Below are 20,028 nucleotides of genomic sequence, written 5' to 3' on the forward strand. Positions count from 1 at the left end.
CTCTGTTTAGGCCTGGCTGTACCAGAACTCAATATGAAGACCAAATTAACCTCAAATTCACAGAGATCCCTCTATCTCTTCTGAGCTCCCCTAATTTCTTACCAAGCAAGAGGCTATGAGAAGCAAGAGGATAGCTGAAGCAGGAGACTACAAGGCAGGAGAGACATCATAGAGAAACCACAACATAGGAGACTAAGACAAGCTGGGCGTGGTGGTGCATGACTTTGATCTCAGGCAGGCAGATCTCTGTGTGTTAGAGGCCAGCCTGTCTACAAAGTTCAGGACAGCCAGGGCTATACAGAAACCCTGTCTTCAAAAACCAAAACAAAAACAAACAAACAAACAGAAAAATGAAACCGGAACAACAACAACAACAAAAAATCATAGGCTGTAACACAATGGAAGGAAGAGCTCCTGGTTAGGTACCACTGTCTCACCTGCTGGCAGGCTGGCAGATGTCGATGGTGCTTCCCCACAAAGGGCCTGTGTAACTCCCAGCTCGCTACTTGGGATTGGGCAAGGAAGAGACTGCACTGCTTGCCTTCTGTATTCAGGACACTGTCTGTAGACAATATATGGCTGACTGTGAGAAGAAGAAGCAGAGCTCAAGTCACACAGGAACAGGCTCCAGGCAGACATCACTGTTAGGTTACCATCTATTCCCGGCTCCAGTTGTTGGGCTTTTACCCTTCAAGGCCTCTGCCCTACCTCTGCTCATCTTCAGCACTACTTCAGTATGTGTAAAGAGAGGAGTTAACCCTTCTTTCCTGCCCAGCTCCCATCACTGGGAGGACACTACCCATAACCACCTTGAAGAGAAGTCTGAAAGTGAGGATAGCATCCACCGCAAGATAGTTGCTTCTGTGCTCACTACTTTCAATCCCTCAGACTCCACGCTTCAGCACACTCTACCTTGGACCACTTAGTCCCTACTCAGTAGAGCATGGGCTTATAGGCATCAAGGCCAAGAAAGCCCAGGCTCATGCGAGAAAACTACACTGAAAGTACTGCTAGTTCACTCAATAAATGTATGTTCTTCCTTCTTAGAATCAGAGCACAGCTGCAATCTCAGCACTGTTGAGACTGAGGCAAGAGGGTCTCAGTGAGCTGGAATTATAGGTGTCAGCAGCCACACCCAACACTTTTATTTCGATTTTTTTTTTCACAGTCTGATAGATTGGGTGACCTGAGCACTCTCACATACTAGGCAAACACTTCACCAATGAACTACATTCCCAGACCTTCAAAAATATTCTTATTTTAAGACAAGGATCTAAGCTTCTCAGGCCAGCCTTTTGCAATCCAGGGGAATTTTTTTTTTTTTTTAAATATCATGGCCTAGGCCCAAAATGGAGACCTGAAACTAATGTGTCAGCAACTGAAATTAGGTCTCAAAGGGCTATTGCCTCTCAGCGTGGGAATTATGCCTCTCCGTTGATACTACTCTAACAAACTATAACACTACTATTTACAACAGAGGACTTACAGTCTCTAACTACAAGAATTACATGTGCTTAAGTGGGTAAAACAATACATATGACTCTTTATACATATGCCATAACGAGTGAATCAGGACTCAAATGATGAGCCTAAGAAAATAAAGGTTATTGAGGGGGGGGGGGTTCAAAACCCACTGAAGAGATTTGAATGGTGGTGTATGCCTTTAATTTCACCACTCAAGAGGTAGAAATAAGCACATATCTGTGAGTTCAAGGATGGCCAGGGTTACAAATATAGACAGACAATTAAGATGGACAACTAAACTGGGATTGGTGGCACAGGCCTTTAATGCTAGCATTCAGCAGGCCGAGGCAGTGGATCACTGTGAGGTCAAGGCCAACCTAGTCTACACAGTGAGTTCCAAGAGAGCAAAGGGTACACAGAGAGAGACCTTGTCTCAAAATTGACTAATCAATTAATTAAAAATCCCATCTGAAGCTCTTAATTTATTCACTGTTGCTCAGAGTCCATCCAGTTCTGGCCATACTCCAGTTTGAAGAAACAATGACTTACTGAAGGAAACTGACTTACTGAAGTCCTATACCTGTACACCCCACAGTACAGGTAAGCACATTCTTAATGTACTTCTCATCCCCAGGACCCACGCTGAGCCAGGCACAGGTCTGACCTGATGTCTGAGGATTCACTGTCCACATCTGATAGCTCTAGCAGGTCCTCTGAACTCCCCTCTTCATCAGAGAAAGACCTCCTAACTTTGGGTTGCAGCATATCTTGAGTGATTTTATTCTTTGCATCCATATTTTTCACATCTTCTTTGCTGCGACTCTTATCTAGATATAAGGGGCACAGCAACATTCAGTGGCAAGGGAAACAGGACTAGGCGATGATCTAAACAGCTCAGAGTAGAGCTTGCAGCCCAGGCCCCTAAAACGTAAGAGTTAGGGGAACTGACCTGGGTGCTGGATAAGGTATGCTTCCACAAGGTTGTTCAGGATGTGGTTTTTGCAGATCCGCTCCACTGGACATCGGCAGGTAGGGCACAGAGACGAACGATACATCCATCCAGAGTAGCAAGCCGCACAAAACGTATGCATGCAAGGCTGCAAGCTAGCAGAACATGAAAGAATAAAGAATACATTTACTGACAAAATCTTCCAAGATCTGCCAATATGACACTCAAACAAAATTGGCAGCAGGCCTACCCAAACAGGAATGCAACCAATTGTGAGAACTCCATCATCTAACCTAAAAATACTTAAGCTCAGTGTTAGAAGATTAAAAAAAAAAAAAAATCAGAACTATACATATTTTAAAGGGGTACAAATTGGAGATCATGACTTCAGGAACACAAGTCACATAAACACCAAGTGTTTGGGGACTGAAAATTGGGTAGGATAAACCTCCCAAGTTTTCAAACAAAAGCCAAAAGAAGTTTCATCCAAAGGTAATCCTGGGAACTTCATTGTATTGTAAGTGTTAGGTCTTTAGCCAGGAAATGTTTAAAACTCAGTACAATGTACATGATCCCTCTACAAGGCAATACCACATCTCCTGGGTTACCCATGGCCTGTGTGAGGCAAAACCAGGACTGAGCTCAGCTCATGGATTCTATGGCCCCAGTCTCTAGGTTCAAGATTTTCTCCTGGTTGACAAGTAAAACAGAAACCGGAGAAGATTCCAGGGCAAGGAGGACCAAAGTCTATTTTATTTATGGCCATGTCCCCACACTTGCCAAGGGAGCCAGTACTGCAGAAGCTGCCCTAGGGTATGAAGTAGCACACCTCACACAGTCATGCAGAAGGTCTTGACAGATGATGCAGGTTAGTGTCTCCCCCATCTTGTCTGGCTTCACAGAGGCCACTCTGCCGGACTCTTGTGAGGTTTGGGCATTTCCACGCTGGTCTGCAACCAATAACTGGAGGTCCAAGTCAAGCTCCCCATCTGTAAGACAAACAAGTCCCAATAGTCACAACCACTGAACTTGAAGTTACAGAAGATCCTCACGTTGCTATTGTCCACAAACAGCAGAGAAAACAAACCACTTGAAAAGACTTTTCTTGTTGTTTTTCAGACAGGGTCCTGGCTGTCCAGGAACTCACTGTAAAGACCACAGAGCCTCAGAACTCAGACATCTGCTGCCTCAGCCTCCTGAGTGTTGGAATTCAAGGCATGTGCCACCATGTCTGGCTATAAAGACTATATTTAAGAAGGTCCCAAATAAGTCACATGTTCCTATGTGCCTAAATTCTGGTTTATTAAAATAGTTGCTGACCTAAAAGGAAAAAAAGAAAGATACTCAGGATGTATGCATAAGACATAAAGGTAACAAGTGGGACAGGGAGAAAGATTGAGGATCAGTTTTATAGTATTTTTTGTGAATGTCACTTTTGTTTAAACAAATAAAATATGACCCCATGTACAAAGTGCTAGATAGAAGTAAAACTGTAAGGTGGTACTTGCAGCTTTAAAATGTTCCTTTGCTTCAAATGCTGGGCCTGGTACGGTTATTTTTATGAAGCATCACCTGTCTCAGTGTTTTGTAAACATTCTTTTCCATCTTTTTAATAAAGGGCTGACTGACCTATAGCAAATAAATAATAAAATGTCCTCTTACTGGGTGGCAGTTGCAATGCCTTTAATCCCAGCATTCAGGAGGCAGAGGTCAGCCTGGACTACAAAGTGAGTTCCAGGAGTGCCAGGTGACAAAGAGAAACCTTGTCTGGAAAAACCAAAAACTTCTTTTTCCTGGTGCATTTACACACACACACAAACCACAATTACTACTACTATTGTTTTTTGGAGATTTTCTCAGGCTGCCCCGATTAGTCTCAAACTCATTATGTAGCTGAGGATTACTTTAAAGATCTGATCTACCTGCTTCCATTTCCCCAAGACTGTGACTATAGGCATGCAATGCCATACTGCCTCAATTTTTAAAAATTGGATGTTGCAGGATATTTGATCTCATGTGAACCCTGAGATTGTAAAAACCTGTAAAAACTGTAAAACTGTAAAAACCTGTTTCTTGATTGGTGTGGTTCAGCCCTAATACACACCTTTAATCCAAGAGCTTTCTGTACACAGGATTTAATAAAATTAACCCCAGGTCAAGAGGCAGAGCAAGTAACCAGATGACAAGGATTTAGGAGAAAGAAGGGACTTTGGGAGAAGAGAATTTAAGACAGCATGGAGAAGGAGGAGCTCTTTGGCCTTTAGCTTGTGGCTTTTTCTTCCTGAGCTAATAGGCCTTTTCCCCCTGGGCCATCAGCTGAGCTAGCAAGCTTCTGCCCTTGGGTTTTTGGCTCTTTGGCTTTTTCCTTCAGGACATGAGCTGAGTAAGAAGGTCAGCTGGGTGCTTTCTCTGCCTCTCTGAGTTAGCAGGTTTTCACTCCAGCATCTGGCTCCTGAGTCTTCATTGGTAAAATGGAACATTTGGATTTTCTTTCTCTATAACAGTTGGGTTTATAGGCTGGGCATGATGATACACTTGGGAGGCAGAGGCAGGTGGATCTCTGTGAGTCTGAGGCCAGCCTGCTCTATGTAGTGAAATTCCGGGACAGCCAGAGCTATGTCTCAAAACAAATAAACAATGAAATAAAATGTTGGGTTTATTACATTTTGCTTAGTGACTTGCAGATACGGTGGAAGTCTGAGGACAACTTGCAGGTCTTAGCTGGTTCTTTCCTTCCACTATGTAGGTCCTGGTGAATTAACAGAGGTCTTCAGGCTTGGCAGCAAGCACCTTTACTCACTGAGCCATCTTACCTGTCCTCAATTTTTATTTTTAATTAAAGAAATGCTTAGGGCTAGAGAACTTGTTGCTCTTCCAAAGCACCGGAGTTCAGTTTCCAGCTCATAACCACCTGTAACTCCAGCTCCAGATGCCCTCTCTGTTCTCCAAAGGTATCAACACACATGTCCATATGCAGACACCCATTTAAAAAAATGCCAAGCACAGAGGTGCACACAGTTAGTCAAAGCATTTGGGAAGCTGAAGCAGGTAGATCTCAGTGAGTTTGAGGCTAGCCTGGTCTACATAACAAGTTACAGGTTAGCCAGCAATACATAGCAAAAGCACATCTGAAAAGAATAATAATAAGAAGAAATCATACAACTATAAAAGTCACATAAAGGGAAATAAATGCAGTTATTCTTTACCTTGGCCTTTCCTTACCTAGTTTCCTTATATGGGGAAATTATTCAGTTTTTTTGTTTTGTTTTGTTTTACTACATTGTTGGTGTAATGTTCTTTTGGAATGCATACAATTTACCCTTGTTCATTCAAATGCTGATTTCTCTACCCCACTATCTGGTATCAATGTGGACATTGCATTGATGCTTATTCTAAGCATCACCTGTCTCAAGTTTGTGTAAACTTGCCACCATTTATTCTCTATACTGTCAATTAAACAACCAGCCCCAATGCTGAGCAATGGAGAGGATAGGGTGGGACCATCCTGGTCCAGAAGGAAGAGGAGGAAGCAAAGGGAGGAGAGCTGAGAATCCACAGGAGAGGTCTTGGAACCATCTGGAGAGATGGACCAGACCTAAGATGACTCAAAGCAAGTATAATGGGCAAAATCTGCATGGTAGGAAATCATGTGGGCTTGGAGGTTTAGGATGGAGTAACTATTGCCCAGCATTGTGTTCCAGGTTAATTAAATAAATCCTAGTCTGTCTGTGGTGACTTGGGTATACAGCTGGTTTAGGACTAACCGTTGCTTCACTAAAAGATGAATCAACAGTAAATATTAATGACATACGACACTATGTAGTGTATGCACAGTTGTCAGTGTGCAGTTCACTTGCTTTGTTTGCAGGATTAGAATCAAATCTAGGGCCTTCCACATTAGGCTCAACCACTGAGTTACATCCTCAACTGATGTATCAATTTTAAGGTCCTCTTACTATTACTGAGCAAATATTGGTTACTCTACACTTTAAGGCCATCATTATGAATATGTTAAGTATTCACTGCTAAGCCAAGCAGCCTAACAACTTTAAGGTTTCTACCTTATATAACTTTTTATTTTTAAAAAGATTTATTTTTATTTTGTACATATGTGTAAATGCCTACATGTATGTACCACATATGTGCCTGGTGCCTACAAAAGACCAAATTGGGTATTAGGTCCCCTAAAACTGGAGTTACAGGTGGTTGTAAGCCATCACGTGGGTGCTGGGCCCAAACTCAGGTCCTCTGCAAGAGTAAGGGCTCTTAATCACTGAGCAATCTCTCCAGCCTCTAATTTCCCACTTTAGTTTAAGTTAAATTTCATGTCATATCAACAATTTTTCTTCTAAGTCAGGGTCTCACTATGTAGCTCTGGCTGTCCTAGAACTCACTATGTAGATCAGGCTGGCCCTGAATTCAAGAGATCTACCTGTCTTTGTCTCCCATGTGCTGAAACTGAAAGTATGCACCACTGTGCCTTTCTTTTAAAGGAATTACTATTATTATTATGTGTGTGTGTGTGTGGCACATATATCATAGCATACATGTGGAGGTCAGAGGACAACTCTGTGGAGTCAGTTCCTACTTTTACCTGTAGGTGGGTTCCAGAGATTGAACTCAAGTTGCTAAGCTTGTACACCAAATGCCTTTACCTGCAAAGCCACATCACCAGACCTATACTTACTTTTCCTATGTAATTGTTGTGATTCTTTGTCTGTTTCTTTTTCAAGACAGTTTCTCTGTGTAGCCTTGGCTGTCCTGGACTCACCTCGTAGACCAAGCTGGCCTGGAACTCAGAGACCCACCTGCCTCTGCCGCTCAGAATGCTGGGATTACAAGCGTGTGCCACTGCACCTAGTATTAATTAATGTGATTCTTATCAATCCCTCCATAAGCCAATTAATTTAATTTACCACAAATGTTCAGATAATCTAGTTTTTTACCCAGGACATTATTTCTAGAGCTCTTTTATTACACTATTCCCACAGCCAGCTGTCCTTGAACTCTGATCCTCCTGCTTCTATCTCCCAAGTTCTGACACATAGTATAGATTATATGTGTCACCATATCCTGCTTAAGATAACATTTTTTAGTGAATTACTATTCTATCAAAGAAAAAAGACTTTGACAACCATTTGTAATTGAAAATGTACTTTTCAGAATAGCATGGCCCAGTAGTGAATGGTTCTATTTAAATTACGCAAACAGAAAGAATTCTAGACTTTCATACAGAAAAATGCAAGCTGTTACTAAACCTGAGGCAGATCCACATGCTTCTGCAAAAACGGGAAACCCACTGTAGGCAAACTCCACCACAGCACAGAGCACAAGAGGGCAAAGGATGCACAGAAAGCTAGAGTCTAACCTCCTTTCATCTTTTTTTGGACAGGCTCCAATTCCTCATGGTCTTGTGTTTCCAACAAGAAAAGGATGCTTCTTAGTCTTGGAGAACTAAAGAAAGGCTAGAGAGTTCACCATTTGCAACAAAAATGAACTATATTTTTTGGGGGAGATGCCTGCATTCTCAGGTCCTGTGAAAGGGGACAAATAAGAAAGGTTCTGATTTATCTGCTTCAGGATAAAGCCAGGAAAGAGTCACTGATTTCTATCAAATGCAGTTTGTTATCAGAAGCCTCACCTTAAGAATGATGCATGCCTTACACAAGTACTCACCCATGAGTCAGACCTTAAATGCACTAGTGCCCATCACTATGCTAATGAAGCTAAAGGCAAGTAGCATATTCACATGGAAAGACATGCAGGGAGGTCCATAATAGGATCATCCCTAAATCCTGGGTCTAAGATGTACAAGTGCACATTCTTACAATCACAGAATGTATATCACATACTAAGCACTCCAACAGAGGTGTGAAGCAGACATACTTCTGACAGGAGTGGGAAGTATGGTAAAGGGAATATCAGCAAAACAGAGTTCTGACCTAAACAGACAAAAGCTTAAGTGTCACATTCAACTGGAATAAACTTGGCTAAAAAGTCAAGAAAGTTTGCATTATCCTCTATTTTATTCATAATAATATAGTACAATACATATAATATTCAAATGATAAGCACTAGTATTTGAAAAAAAAAGAAGAAACTGCTTTATACTATCTAAAATATAAAACAAGGGTGGTGTAGGGAAATTATTTCAGGAACAAAATAACTCATTTACTGAAGAAAGAACAAAAATCTAACTTCCCAGGCCATCTCCTGGCTCTAACCTACTCATCTTCTGATCTTCAGAGCCTTTTATGTTCAGCTTTTAATTTGATGACAAAGATTATATAAAATGGCACTTCTACGAAAGGTCCCAGATGGAGACTGAACATATAAAGATACTTTTTATACCTTCTCACATCTGGTAAACACTAAGTATTAACTATAATTATTTTGTTAGTATGAAAATACTTCAGCACACATATAGACCTTCTTTATTTTAAAAAAATTACAGAAGATACGAATGTATTACCCATTTGAGGAAATCTGATTATCCGAACGTTAATAGAGCCTTTTCAGACTACATACTATGCACATGGATAGATGAAATAGAATACAAATAAAATAATACAGTAGGTTTGCTTTGCATGTTTATATGCTGCAGGGATCAAATGAAGACAAGAAAAAAAGGACAAGCCATAGGAGCAGGGCATGTAAAAGTAGTTCTAACCAACACACTGTTCTGGGTAAACCTTGAAAACATTATGATAAATGAAGGAGTCAGTCATAAGACCACATCTGTATGACTGTAAATAGAAAAGGTTCAGAACATGCAAATGCATGGATACGTGAGTTTCCTTTTAGGTGAGTGTTCTATAGTTAACAGTGATAGCCATCTAACTTTGTGAATGTGCCTAAAGCACTAATGTGTACACTCTAACTGAGGGATATTTACAGCAGATGAATTGTACTTACATGAAATTATAAAAACACTGTTACCATGGTCCCTAATGTTTAGTCTTTCTCTTGAGAGTGAAATGTCAGTACACATGACTACAGAACAGTTACTAATATGGATTTAATGTATCTCAAGGAACAAAAAACTGTCATTGTGATTCCCATCTCACCAGAGCCAGAGGAATGCTTTTGCCCTGCAGAGCTCAGCTCTGGCTCCGAAGAAGAGGTAGAGGCCAAGGGGAAGAGGTCTGATGTCGATGTTGATGGCTGTGGTTCCTCTAAGCATGATTGAGCCATGGGTGACAATGGTAGAACCTGGCGGTCATCACGCTGCCTTCGACCTGAGGAATCTTTGGTCACATGGAACATATTTCCTTTATTGGCTTCTGCAGGCACAAAAATTAAAGGAGTATACTCAGAACTCAGAAAGACACTTGGGAGGGCTAAAGGGCCATTCCTAGGATTCAAAAGTCCTTTACAATATCCAAGCATTTGTCATGTGTTCACTTACCAAAGAATTCTTGAGTCAAGCTTTGTTTTTCCTTTAGAGATTCATAGAGGTATGCCACAGCTAAAAGAAGATTAAACAAATCAGGAAATGGTGGCCTTAGTGGAAAGTAAGACCACATTGCTTATGATCCTTTGACCACATCACAACCTGTCTTTTGATTTTCTTCATTTACCATTTGGTAACAATATTCAACAGTTTAAGTAATTCTAATAAAAGTGAACCACATTTACCAACCTAAGTATAAGCAAGCAACAAAAGGGAAAAATGGTCTCAGAAGGAGACAAGGGAAAAAAAGTAATTCACTAATAACTATAAGCCACTAGAAGGAAAAGATGTAAGATCCTTCTGTGTGACAAGAAGCTGGTTTTACTTTAAGAGGACTTAAGGAATATTAGTGCCCCCCTTTTTTCTTCCTTGTCAAGAATGACTTTATGGTGGTCTTCAAGTATTTCAGAATAACCTTCAAAAATTCTCCCAGCTCTTCTCACCCTACATGGAGCTGGATCCAGTCTAAGATTTGCTGCCTCTTGTAAAGTCGCCAAGAGCAGAACTGCTAATGTTTTCTGGGCCCCAATCTGGATTTTATTCCCACACTCCAATTCTACTGTTCAGCCCAGCCCAGCCCAGCCCAGGCAAGCCCAGCCCAACCCATTTACTCCCACTTGGCTGCCATTGTGCGATATGCAGCTCCTGACGGCATTCTGAAAGAAAAGCCCTGCCTGAAGAGTCAGTATTCCATCCAAGGGCTTACACCAAGAACCTCCATAATTGCTGCTTTCTATGGAAATGTCTGTTTTTACACATGTTCTTTCTGAGGGGGTTTTCTAGCCTCGGCTTCTTGGTGCAACACCTGGGAAAAGTATCTATACCAGTTAGTTTTCCTCTCTTACTGTGTTCTGGCTCATTCTTCCTGTATACCAAATAGATGATATCCCCACTCTGTAAAGGGTAAGCCTGCTTCTTAACCAGTCGCATCTTGTTGATTACTGTTCCATTTGTGCTGTAAAGAAAACAAAAGTGTAAGTTGCCCTACTCAAAATAACTTAATAGAATTAACATTTTTTTTACCACCATTAAGAAACCTGCTCAGCATTACCATTTTGAAAATACTCAGAGGGGACAACAAATTATTTAACCATTTATATACGCAAGTAGAGCCTGACAATGCTCTAGATAAAAAGCTTACCTGTTACTAACTACTTACCGGCAAACTAACAACCCAATTATCTAAAAGACTGGTTTTCTTTTTTTCTTTTTTGTAAAGATTATTTTTTGATCCTGCCCTATTTTTTTTAAATTTTATCTGTATGATTATTTTGCATGTGTAGGTGTGTGGGTGGGTGTGGGTTTACATGTGTACATATGCAGTACCTGCAGAGGCCAGAGGAGGACATTGACACTCTTGAAACTGAACTTACAGATGCTTTTGAATGGACATGTGGGTTTAGAATTGACCATGGGTCATCTGCAAGAGCAGAATGCTTTTAACAGCTCTTCTATTTCAATGCAGGTTCTTTCTTGCATGCCTCAAGGTAGATCCTGACATCTGATCCTGGGGTGGATCCTGAAGCAGCACAGTGCTATCATTTTCTTCTTTCCTAGGCAGTTGATAGCTTTGTCCTTTCTCTCCAACAATCATGACCCCATTCAATTAATTCCTTAGTGAGTCCTGATCTTCCCAAAAGATACATTCAGAACAAAAGCAAAACAAACTTTGGGCTTCACTAAAGATGGCATTGCTCCTGTGCTCAGAAGATACAGTCAATTATAATCACACTGCTAGATGAGGAGCCACAGTACATGTCCTAGGGCCAGAGTGTAGGGACAGAAAGGATTCTATTGGGAAGAACTTTTTGGTGGAGACCTACTGGAAAAATCAGGAAATGAGTACATGATGGCCAAAGAGCTCAAGACACTGAACAGAAAAATTCAACAACTGAACCAGACCTTGGCTCTGCAGCTTCATTCCTGAGATCCAGCACTGGAAAGAATTTGTATTTCAGACTTGCACAATAATTCTCTCAGGTCAAGGAATGGCAAACATTTTCCATAATTGGCATTGGTTCAAATTCTGTGGTCACCAAGTCTCACTCCAAATACTCAGCTTTGCCACTGAAGTACGACAGCAACCAAGGGCAGGACAAAACTACACAGGCACACCCATGTCCCAGTAAAACTGATAAAAGAGTATGCAGAACTTAATCTTGACCCAATCTTGACTGGCATTCTACAACCAGGCATCCTCCAATTGTCCACCCTCCAATTGTTCATAGTCCTTCTCAACAAATGGAACCCTGCTCTCAGACTGAAGTCCAAATGCTCTGCTATGGTCCCTACTCATCACCTGAACTGACCCCACAAGTCCTTATGCCTTTGCCTGGACTACCTGCTTCTCCTGTAGCACACCCCTACCCCAGGAGGCTGTACCTCTCACAAGAAAGAGAATTATCCCAAGAGCATCCAGAGGAATCAGCCCACTAAAACCCAAGTTGGAATTTGAACCCATACAACTGTCAAAAAGTAAGTCTACATTCTCTTAAGCTATTAAGTTATGACAACTTGTTACACAGCCACAGGAAGATGGCTGTAGAACTCTCTATAAAGCATTAAGAGTTAAAGAATTTGATCTGCTATCTACTAAAACAGAAAAAAGACCATGACTTCTTCCTAGAAAACCCTCTTCCCAGCTTCTATCCCTGAAAACTTGTCACCTAGGTGCCTAATCTCTACAAATGTAATCACCTGAAACCCCAAGACTCAAACTTGGAGCAGGGGGATCATGAGTTCCTCTGAGTTCCACAGAATAATGACATTGTATCAAAAAACAAACAAACAAACCCCTAAAACTTATGTAGTTGATATACAACTCAATATACTACCAGAAGGCTACCTACTGCTTGTACCAAATATAAAACAAGCACATTCTGAAGCAGTGTTTCCCTTCAATAGATAATCAGACATAAATACAGAATTTGAAGATCTACTGCAAGTCAGTTATAGTAGGGAAAAAAAATCCATCCTAAGTGAGGTAACCCAGAAGCACATGGTATATACTAACTAATAAGTAGATATTAGCCATATAATATAGGATAAACCTACTAAAATCTATAGTCCTAAAGAGCTAAACAATAACAAAGACCCTAGGGAAGAGGCTTTGCCCTCATTCGGAAAGGCAAACAGGACAGACATCAGAAGTAGGAGAAGACAGGGAACAGGAGCCTACCACAGTGGGCCTCTGAAGCAAATGCTAAGACTCATAGCCAAACTTTGAGCAGAGTACAGGGAATCTTATGGAACAAGGGGGAGACAGAAAGACCTGGAGGGAACAGGAGCCCCACAAGGAGAACAACAGAGCCAAAATATCTGGTGTTAGGGGGTCCTAAAGAGACAGATGAATCAACCAAGGACCATGCTTGGCTAGGACCTAGATCCCCTACTCAGATGTACGCCAAAGGCAGCTCAGCCTCCAGGATCTTTGAAGGTTCCTTGTCTCATGTCATGTCTGGGCTTTTTTTCCAGCTTTTAATTTTTTTTTTCATTTTTATTTTTCAGTTTTATTTATTTATGTTTATCCTACATACCCTTTCTATATATATTGTGGTTAATGGTTTTGTGTTTTTATGGGATTCCCGAGTATGTGAATGAGTGTGTCTCTAAGTCTATAAGCTTTTCTTATGTCTTTCCTTAGGCTCTCTTCCTTCTGTTTGTTTTGTGTGTGTATGTGTGTGTGCGCGTGTTTTTTGTGTTTTGTTTTTCTTTTATTGTTGTTTTTTGTTTTTTTTTTAGATAGGGTTTCTCTGTGTAGCCTTGGCTATTATGGATTTTGATCTGTAGACTTGGTTGGCCTCAAACTTACAGAGATTTTTCTGCCTCTGCCTCCCAAGTGCTAGGATTGAAGGCATGTGCCTCCGCTGCCTGATACTTTGTTTTTTAAATTGTTTATTATTTTTTGTATGAGTACTCCGTATGCATGTGTGCCTGCACTCCAGAAGAGGGCATCAGATTCTAGTACAGATGGTTGTGAGCCACCATATGGCTGCTGGGAATCGAACTCAGGACCTCTGGAGGAGCAGACAGTGCTTTAATCCGCTGAGCCATCTCTCCAGTGCTGGTATTTTATTTTATTACATTATGTTTTATTATTATTTAGATGCCTGTTTGTTTTCTAATGAGTCAGAATAGGGATGGATCCAGAAAGGAAGAAGATAAGGATGAACTGAAAGAAGTAGATGGTGAAGAAAACTGTAATCAGGATGTATTGTACAAAAAAAAAAAAAAAAAAAAAAATCAAACAAACAACAAAAAAACCTGTATTCAATAAAAGAAAAATCAATATATTTTAAATATTATTTTTGAGTCATTTGAGACATATTTGATTTAATTGAAAAATGAGCCACAGGAACTAAACCACACCCAGGATCCCATGGCTGAAAACTGTAGAACATACTTCTTGATGCTTTGAGAGAACATGAGCAGCATTACAGAAAAGGAAGAAACCTTTGTTACCACACTGCAACTGCACTGTCAGCTTCCTAACTTACAAAGGGAAAGAGAGAGCTCACCTGGTGTCTTCCAGTATCACATGACCAGATTTTTCATCTACTATAAGTTTACAGTGATCTCCAGAGACCAGTTTATTGCTGGGGAAAGACAGGTCACAACCTAAAACAGATGAAACTGGACATTACTGTGGCTTCTGTGAGTACATGTTGCTTTTCCAGTCCGTGACCAATTGTGCCCACATACATTTAAATACTGAAGTGTTAACCTAAAGTAAAGGGACAGCGCATATGTCCCATACCTTCCCGAACCCAGTCACCTGGAAAATATCCATCATATCAACAGCTTCTTCATGACAGTTTATCGCACAAACAACTCAACAGATAACTATCTGAATTGTAAAAACACTAGACAAAACAAAACAAAATACAAAGGGACTTAACTAACTTTTTAATATTTTAAATTAGTTCTTAAGTTGTTTCTCTATGGACATTTGGGTTTCATAAATCACAAAACTGAAGTATTGACAGACACAGAAAATATGATTAAGCAAAGTATCATAGGGGCATGTACAAGAAAATATAAAACTGAAAGTGGAAAATACAAATGTAAAGTGGAAAATACTAAAATAAACTTAGTGCTTTCTTTAAACCATGGAAGTATGTGTGCTGACAGACTGCAGCACTAAAGAGCCTCTCTTTACATGTAAGAACAAGTTAGGCCAAAATCCCAGCACTGAGGTACCCAACAAGCTAAGGTTACCCAATATGCTGGGCTAGCCTGGGCTATATATTGTTTCAAAATAAGGGAAGGGGCATGAAGGACGCATAAACAGCAAAGGGGAGACAATGTCCCACAGGAAATCACAATCTTATCCTGTTTTGGCCTGTGCTTTGACTTCAACACTGTAGTTATCTTTGGTAACTTTCTGGGTTCTTTATTCTTCCAACCTTCTCCAACCCTCTTCTCCCACCCTTTTAGGTCCCTAATACTAGATAGGAGAGAAAAAAGAACAGAGGGGAGAGGGGGCAACATTATCATTAAATGGTTTCCTGCTCATTCGGGGGCATCAAGTTCCTTAAGGTAAGTTAAGACTGAGCTTTAATTTCTTCTTGTTGTTGTTTCTTCTTTGCACACAACTATCTAACAAGCCACAGATAACAGCAACCAACAGCAATCAACCAATGACCCACCCTGCCTCTCAGGGGTGCTAGCATTTCTATAACCTCTGAAAAGCCCCCAGAATTCCAAAATGTCACACAATCACAGAAACTATCTGGTGCTGGCAAAATTATGCCTCTGCTACAGCATCAGGAGAATCAGTCAGCTGCTGTGGACAATCTGAAGCAGCCCATATCCCATACTTAGGGTTAAAATGAAAACACATTCTTATAATATTTCTGTGTTGTTTTTTAAAAAAACTAAATTTCCCAAATTGTCACTATTATGTATGGGTTGTTGGGTCAGAAGACTCAATACTTCCCCCTCCTTGAGCCACCAGGTTTTATTAGCAGGGAAAGGAAAGAGCGAAGGCCAGGATCCCTCCCATTATCTCCTATGAGGGGAAGCCCTCTATAAGAAAACAAGTCTATACACCTAATGAGTCAGAGAACTTGGAGATGAATGTTTGTATAGCATATTGGCCCTTAACCAGGCTGCATAGATAGAAGGCTTTATCTGCTCCAGCCGCTATCTGATGTCCACAAGTTACTGGCACTCCTGGATATCCGCATACACAGGAGCCACATAGGCTTAGATGCAGCTGACCATTGTCTTGATTTGTGCCATCTGGCTCTACAACTAAGCTCTAAAGTGGACTTCTGTCTCTGTTAGCATTCCTTCCAGGAAAGCTTTCTTGTCAAGATACAATAGAAAGTATATTTCAAGATTCTGAAGGATATACTGTAAGTTAGTAACCTCAAACTTGCTCATGTGGAGTTACTTCACGTGGTGACCACCTCAGATCTCAGACCACTCAGTTGATTGGGCATCAGTTGTTCTTTCAGTTCTTCTTTGCTACAAACTCATATTGTCTTGTCTTTCTTAACATCAGGATAGGTCAATGCCTGGGGTAGAATACATGTCCCTACTGGCCTGACCAGATGCTTTGTGATTCTGCAAGTACACCAGCTTTTCCTCTCAGCCTGAAAGCTGTATCTCCAGGTTGTTCAAAATCATCTCACTGAGGTTGGTCTTTGGACTCAGAAACAGGATCTGGTCTGACACTTCTGATATTTAGAAATCACCTGCAGCTAGAGGGGTACTATCCATCTGTTGATAAATCTGGAGTTCCAACGAAGCAGCAAGAACCTTGTCGCAGAGGTCCTTCAGGTCTTGAGGTAGTGTTGACAGTCATGAGAGGTTCCAAGGCCCTGCTTATGGAATTAGCCTCCTGCCTACTCTGCTCTGACAGTCACTGAGATTCTACCTTGTGACCTTGTCATTCCTTGCCAGTAGCTCAATGAACCCAGCCAAAGCTGCAGGCATAACTTAGCTCCCTTAGGGGCTGGAGAGATGGCTTGGCAGTTAAGAGCACTGGCTGCTCTTCCATAGGTCCAAGGTTCAGTTCCCAGCACCCCCACAGCAGCTCAGAACTGTCTGTTCCTCCAGTTCCTGGGGATCCAACTTAGCTACCTTACAGGAAGATGAGTACATGAAAAGGCAGGTGACACAGACAGGTTTGGTCCAGCTAAGGTCCCATGGATGCTGGGTTCACAGAAATGCTCCAGGTCCCAAAGTTCTATCCAGTTCCCTGAGTAGGAAGTAACTGACAGCCAGGGCTGTTACACAGAGAATCTCTGTCATAAAACAAACAAAAGCAGAAAAGGAAAAAAGGAAGGAAAAAAACAGGACAACCTCCAGGAGTTAGTTCTAGGCTTTCACTATCAACAAACTAGTAAAATGACCTTTACATTGGTAGTGATATTACTGAAGGGGTTTCCTTTAGGAAGCAGATTTTTGTTTCTTGTTTTAACATGCAATGTAGCATCTTGATACGTATGTTACAATAATGGAGTCTGTAATGTATGTGTATACATTACAGAGGCAGATGTCAGGCACCTATCTTCCTCTCCAACTTGTATTTTCAGACAGGGTCTCTCACTGAACCTAAACCTAAAGAATTCTAGAAAACGAGTTGGCCAGAAAACTTAAGTGATTCTTCTGCTTCTGCTTCCCCGGAAGTAGGATTATAGCCATACCACACAGCTTTTTACATAGGTACTAGGGGTCTGAACTCAGGTCCTCAAGCACTTTACCACCTAAACTCTCCCCAGGCCCAAAGCTTGGGTTCTTACAAGTTGTTCATGTAAGATTTCATCAATCCTCCTAGCAAAAAATGGTAGATGCAAAGTTATAGAAAGGTATGCCAGTGACTCCAGCAAGACATGTTGGGCTCTGTGTATGACTTTGTTCAAACTCTGTTTCCTGGGTTCATTAAATAAAATATTCTCGTTCCTGAGACTTTGAGATTTTTTTCAAATAGCAACCCCCTCATTATAAACTGTCCTCTGAGCACTGGTGTAGCAGTGTCCTATTCTTCCAGCATATCCTTTTGTTCTCATTTGTCTCAAAGCATTGTCTACTTTTCCTGCCGTTTATTTTTTCACCCATCATTGTTTAATAGCAGTATCTAATTTCTACATAGCTTTTCCTTTTGTTACTGATTTCTAATTTCATTCCATTGAGAAAGAGAAGGGTACAGTAATGAGTACAAGATCATATTTTGAAGGATATATTTACGGATCTACTTTATAAAGTTGTCATGAGTACTGAACGACATCCATCATTAAACATCCAGAGGACCGACTGCACAAATAAATAACTAAAATAATAACAAATAAATAAGGAAGATCTTCCTGGAAAGCCCATTTTATAGACAAAACCTGGAAAGTAAGGTGCACCCACCCGCCTTTCCATTCTGGTAGTTTCTGTCCCACCAGCCCTGTACTTTTCCCACCTCAAGTTCCCCATCGGTTCCCCCACCTAAGTCCACTCTGATGCCTAGGTCTTCCATCCTGCTGTAGGCCCTCAGTCTCTGTTCTCACTTGGGGACCCGCTTTGGGCCCCTATCCGTTATCCCTGTGCACCAGCCCTTATCCTCGTCCTCACTCCACTCTGGCTGCCGCACCTCTCTTCCTTCCGATGGTCCACTGGCGTTTCCAAAGAAGAATTTGCGGTTCGTCCTCCTCTGCGCCTAGACGAAGGAGCCTCCCCCAAGGTTCCTGCGGTGGCAGCTGCTCTTCCCGGTGTAGCTCCATAGGACTCAAATCTACAGAGACCCAGAAACGCCGCTCAAGAACTATTTCGTAAACTCGGCAGCGCCGGTAACCCTGCCGCCGCCTCCCTAGCCCGGACCCCGCCCTCCCACCAGCTTACCACCCTCCCTGCGCGGATCCCGAAACCGGCCGCACAGCCACCGCCGCCGCCGCTGTCAACAGACATCTCGGGTCCCTCAGCTGATCCACGGGAGGCGAGGGGGAGGAGATGTAGGGCCGTACGCCCAGTGATTGGCTGGCGGTAGTGCCCACCGAGAGCGACGGCTAGAGCGGTGCCAGGAACAGCTGTCCAAAGGGGGCGGGGCAGGGCGATCCGGTCCTGCGCAGACTGCAGTGTGCGCACCCCGTTGCCATCTTTGGTGCTGGCAGGCCTATTTACTCGCCTGCAAAGCACGGAAGTAGCTGTGGAGGGCGCCATGTTATGTTGAGGCGGAAAAAAAAAAAAAAAAAAAAAAAGAAGCGAGTAACTTCTAAAGTCGAAGGTCCTTAAAACCTTGCTTGTAATACAGTACGGCTTGCCATTTAAACTGTAGCGAGAAAAGGTGTTATTTTCACACATCAGATTACAAAATGCGGAAGTTTGGTACACTGGGCCAGCCCTTTGCAAGGAGCATAACTAAGGTGTCAATTAGAAGAGAAATGGGTAAGTCGTCTCTGAAGGCAGATTTGCATATCTTTCCCTGTTAAGATCTGTTTCTTAGAATCCTGTGTCATTCCTGAGTTGTATCCCAAAGAAGAATGCATGTTTGTGACTCCAGGTGAAAGCGAAACGCTGAGCCCGTTCCGTGGCTCATGCATGGCCTTTAATACCAGCACTGAAGAAGGCAGAGACAGTCAGATCTCTGTGAATTCGAGGCCTCGTCTGCAAAAGGAGTCCAGGACAGGTAAGGTTATACAGAGAAGCCCTGTCTGGAAAAACAACAAAAACAAAAATGTGAAACATTGGCACACACAATGACCGGGAAGAATAAAGTCATTGAAGACAGAAAGGCAAATCCACACAGTGGTACTTTAGCACTGCTGAGGGATGTCTTTGCTGGTGAACAGCTTCACAAAAATATTAATTGATATTTTTGTAAAAACACACATATACACACATAGTTGTAAATATATGTGAAAATGCTTTTTCTATATCTACAAATATTTAATCAAATATCTTTGAAAGGACATGGAAGAAATAGCAGTAGCTACCTCTAGGAACATTGGAGTCAGCACAGACTCCATGCATTCAACATTTTTAGACATTACTAGCCTAAATATAAGTGTGTTCAGAGAAATGCCTCACTAAATGATGTCATTGATGATGATCATATATTTACAAAAACCTGGATGGTAGAGCCTACTACATAACTGTAAAAGTAATTTTTATTGGCCTGCTTCACTTGTTGCCTTCAGAGACCAAAAGATTAAAATTGATGGCTATTATTTTA

The 20,028-nt window shown here is 41.6% G+C and overlaps 1 protein-coding gene across 3 annotated transcripts in view; it reads right to left on the reverse strand.

Moving 5' to 3' along the window:
- Positions 1 to 18,853, reverse strand: part of LOC110541432 (E3 ubiquitin-protein ligase CHFR-like) — a 43,379-nt gene extending 24,526 nt beyond the window's left edge. For 2 of the 3 annotated variants that reach the window (XM_021628185.2, XM_021628184.2), the window contains exons 1-9: positions 18,699 to 18,853; positions 18,451 to 18,591; positions 14,384 to 14,483; positions 10,712 to 10,821; positions 9,822 to 9,881; positions 9,481 to 9,696; positions 3,243 to 3,402; positions 2,414 to 2,568; positions 438 to 583 (exon numbers count right to left, since the gene is read on the reverse strand). In XM_021628185.2, the coding sequence (XP_021483860.2) occupies positions 438 to 583; positions 2,414 to 2,568; positions 3,243 to 3,402; positions 9,481 to 9,696; positions 9,822 to 9,881; positions 10,712 to 10,821; positions 14,384 to 14,483; positions 18,451 to 18,580 (1,077 nt within the window). In that variant the 5' untranslated portion in view covers positions 18,581 to 18,591; positions 18,699 to 18,853. Of the gene's footprint in view, positions 1 to 437; positions 584 to 2,128; positions 2,292 to 2,413; positions 2,569 to 3,242; positions 3,403 to 9,480; positions 9,697 to 9,821; positions 9,882 to 10,711; positions 10,822 to 14,383; positions 14,484 to 18,450; positions 18,592 to 18,698 lie in introns of all 3 variants that reach the window. The other variant, XM_021628183.2, reaches the window with a different exon arrangement.
- Positions 18,854 to 20,028: the final 1,175 nt, after the last annotated feature.

This window comes from Meriones unguiculatus, chromosome 4 (assembly GCF_030254825.1).
Source record: "Meriones unguiculatus strain TT.TT164.6M chromosome 4, Bangor_MerUng_6.1, whole genome shotgun sequence".
NCBI classification, from domain to species: domain Eukaryota; kingdom Metazoa; phylum Chordata; class Mammalia; order Rodentia; family Muridae; genus Meriones; species Meriones unguiculatus.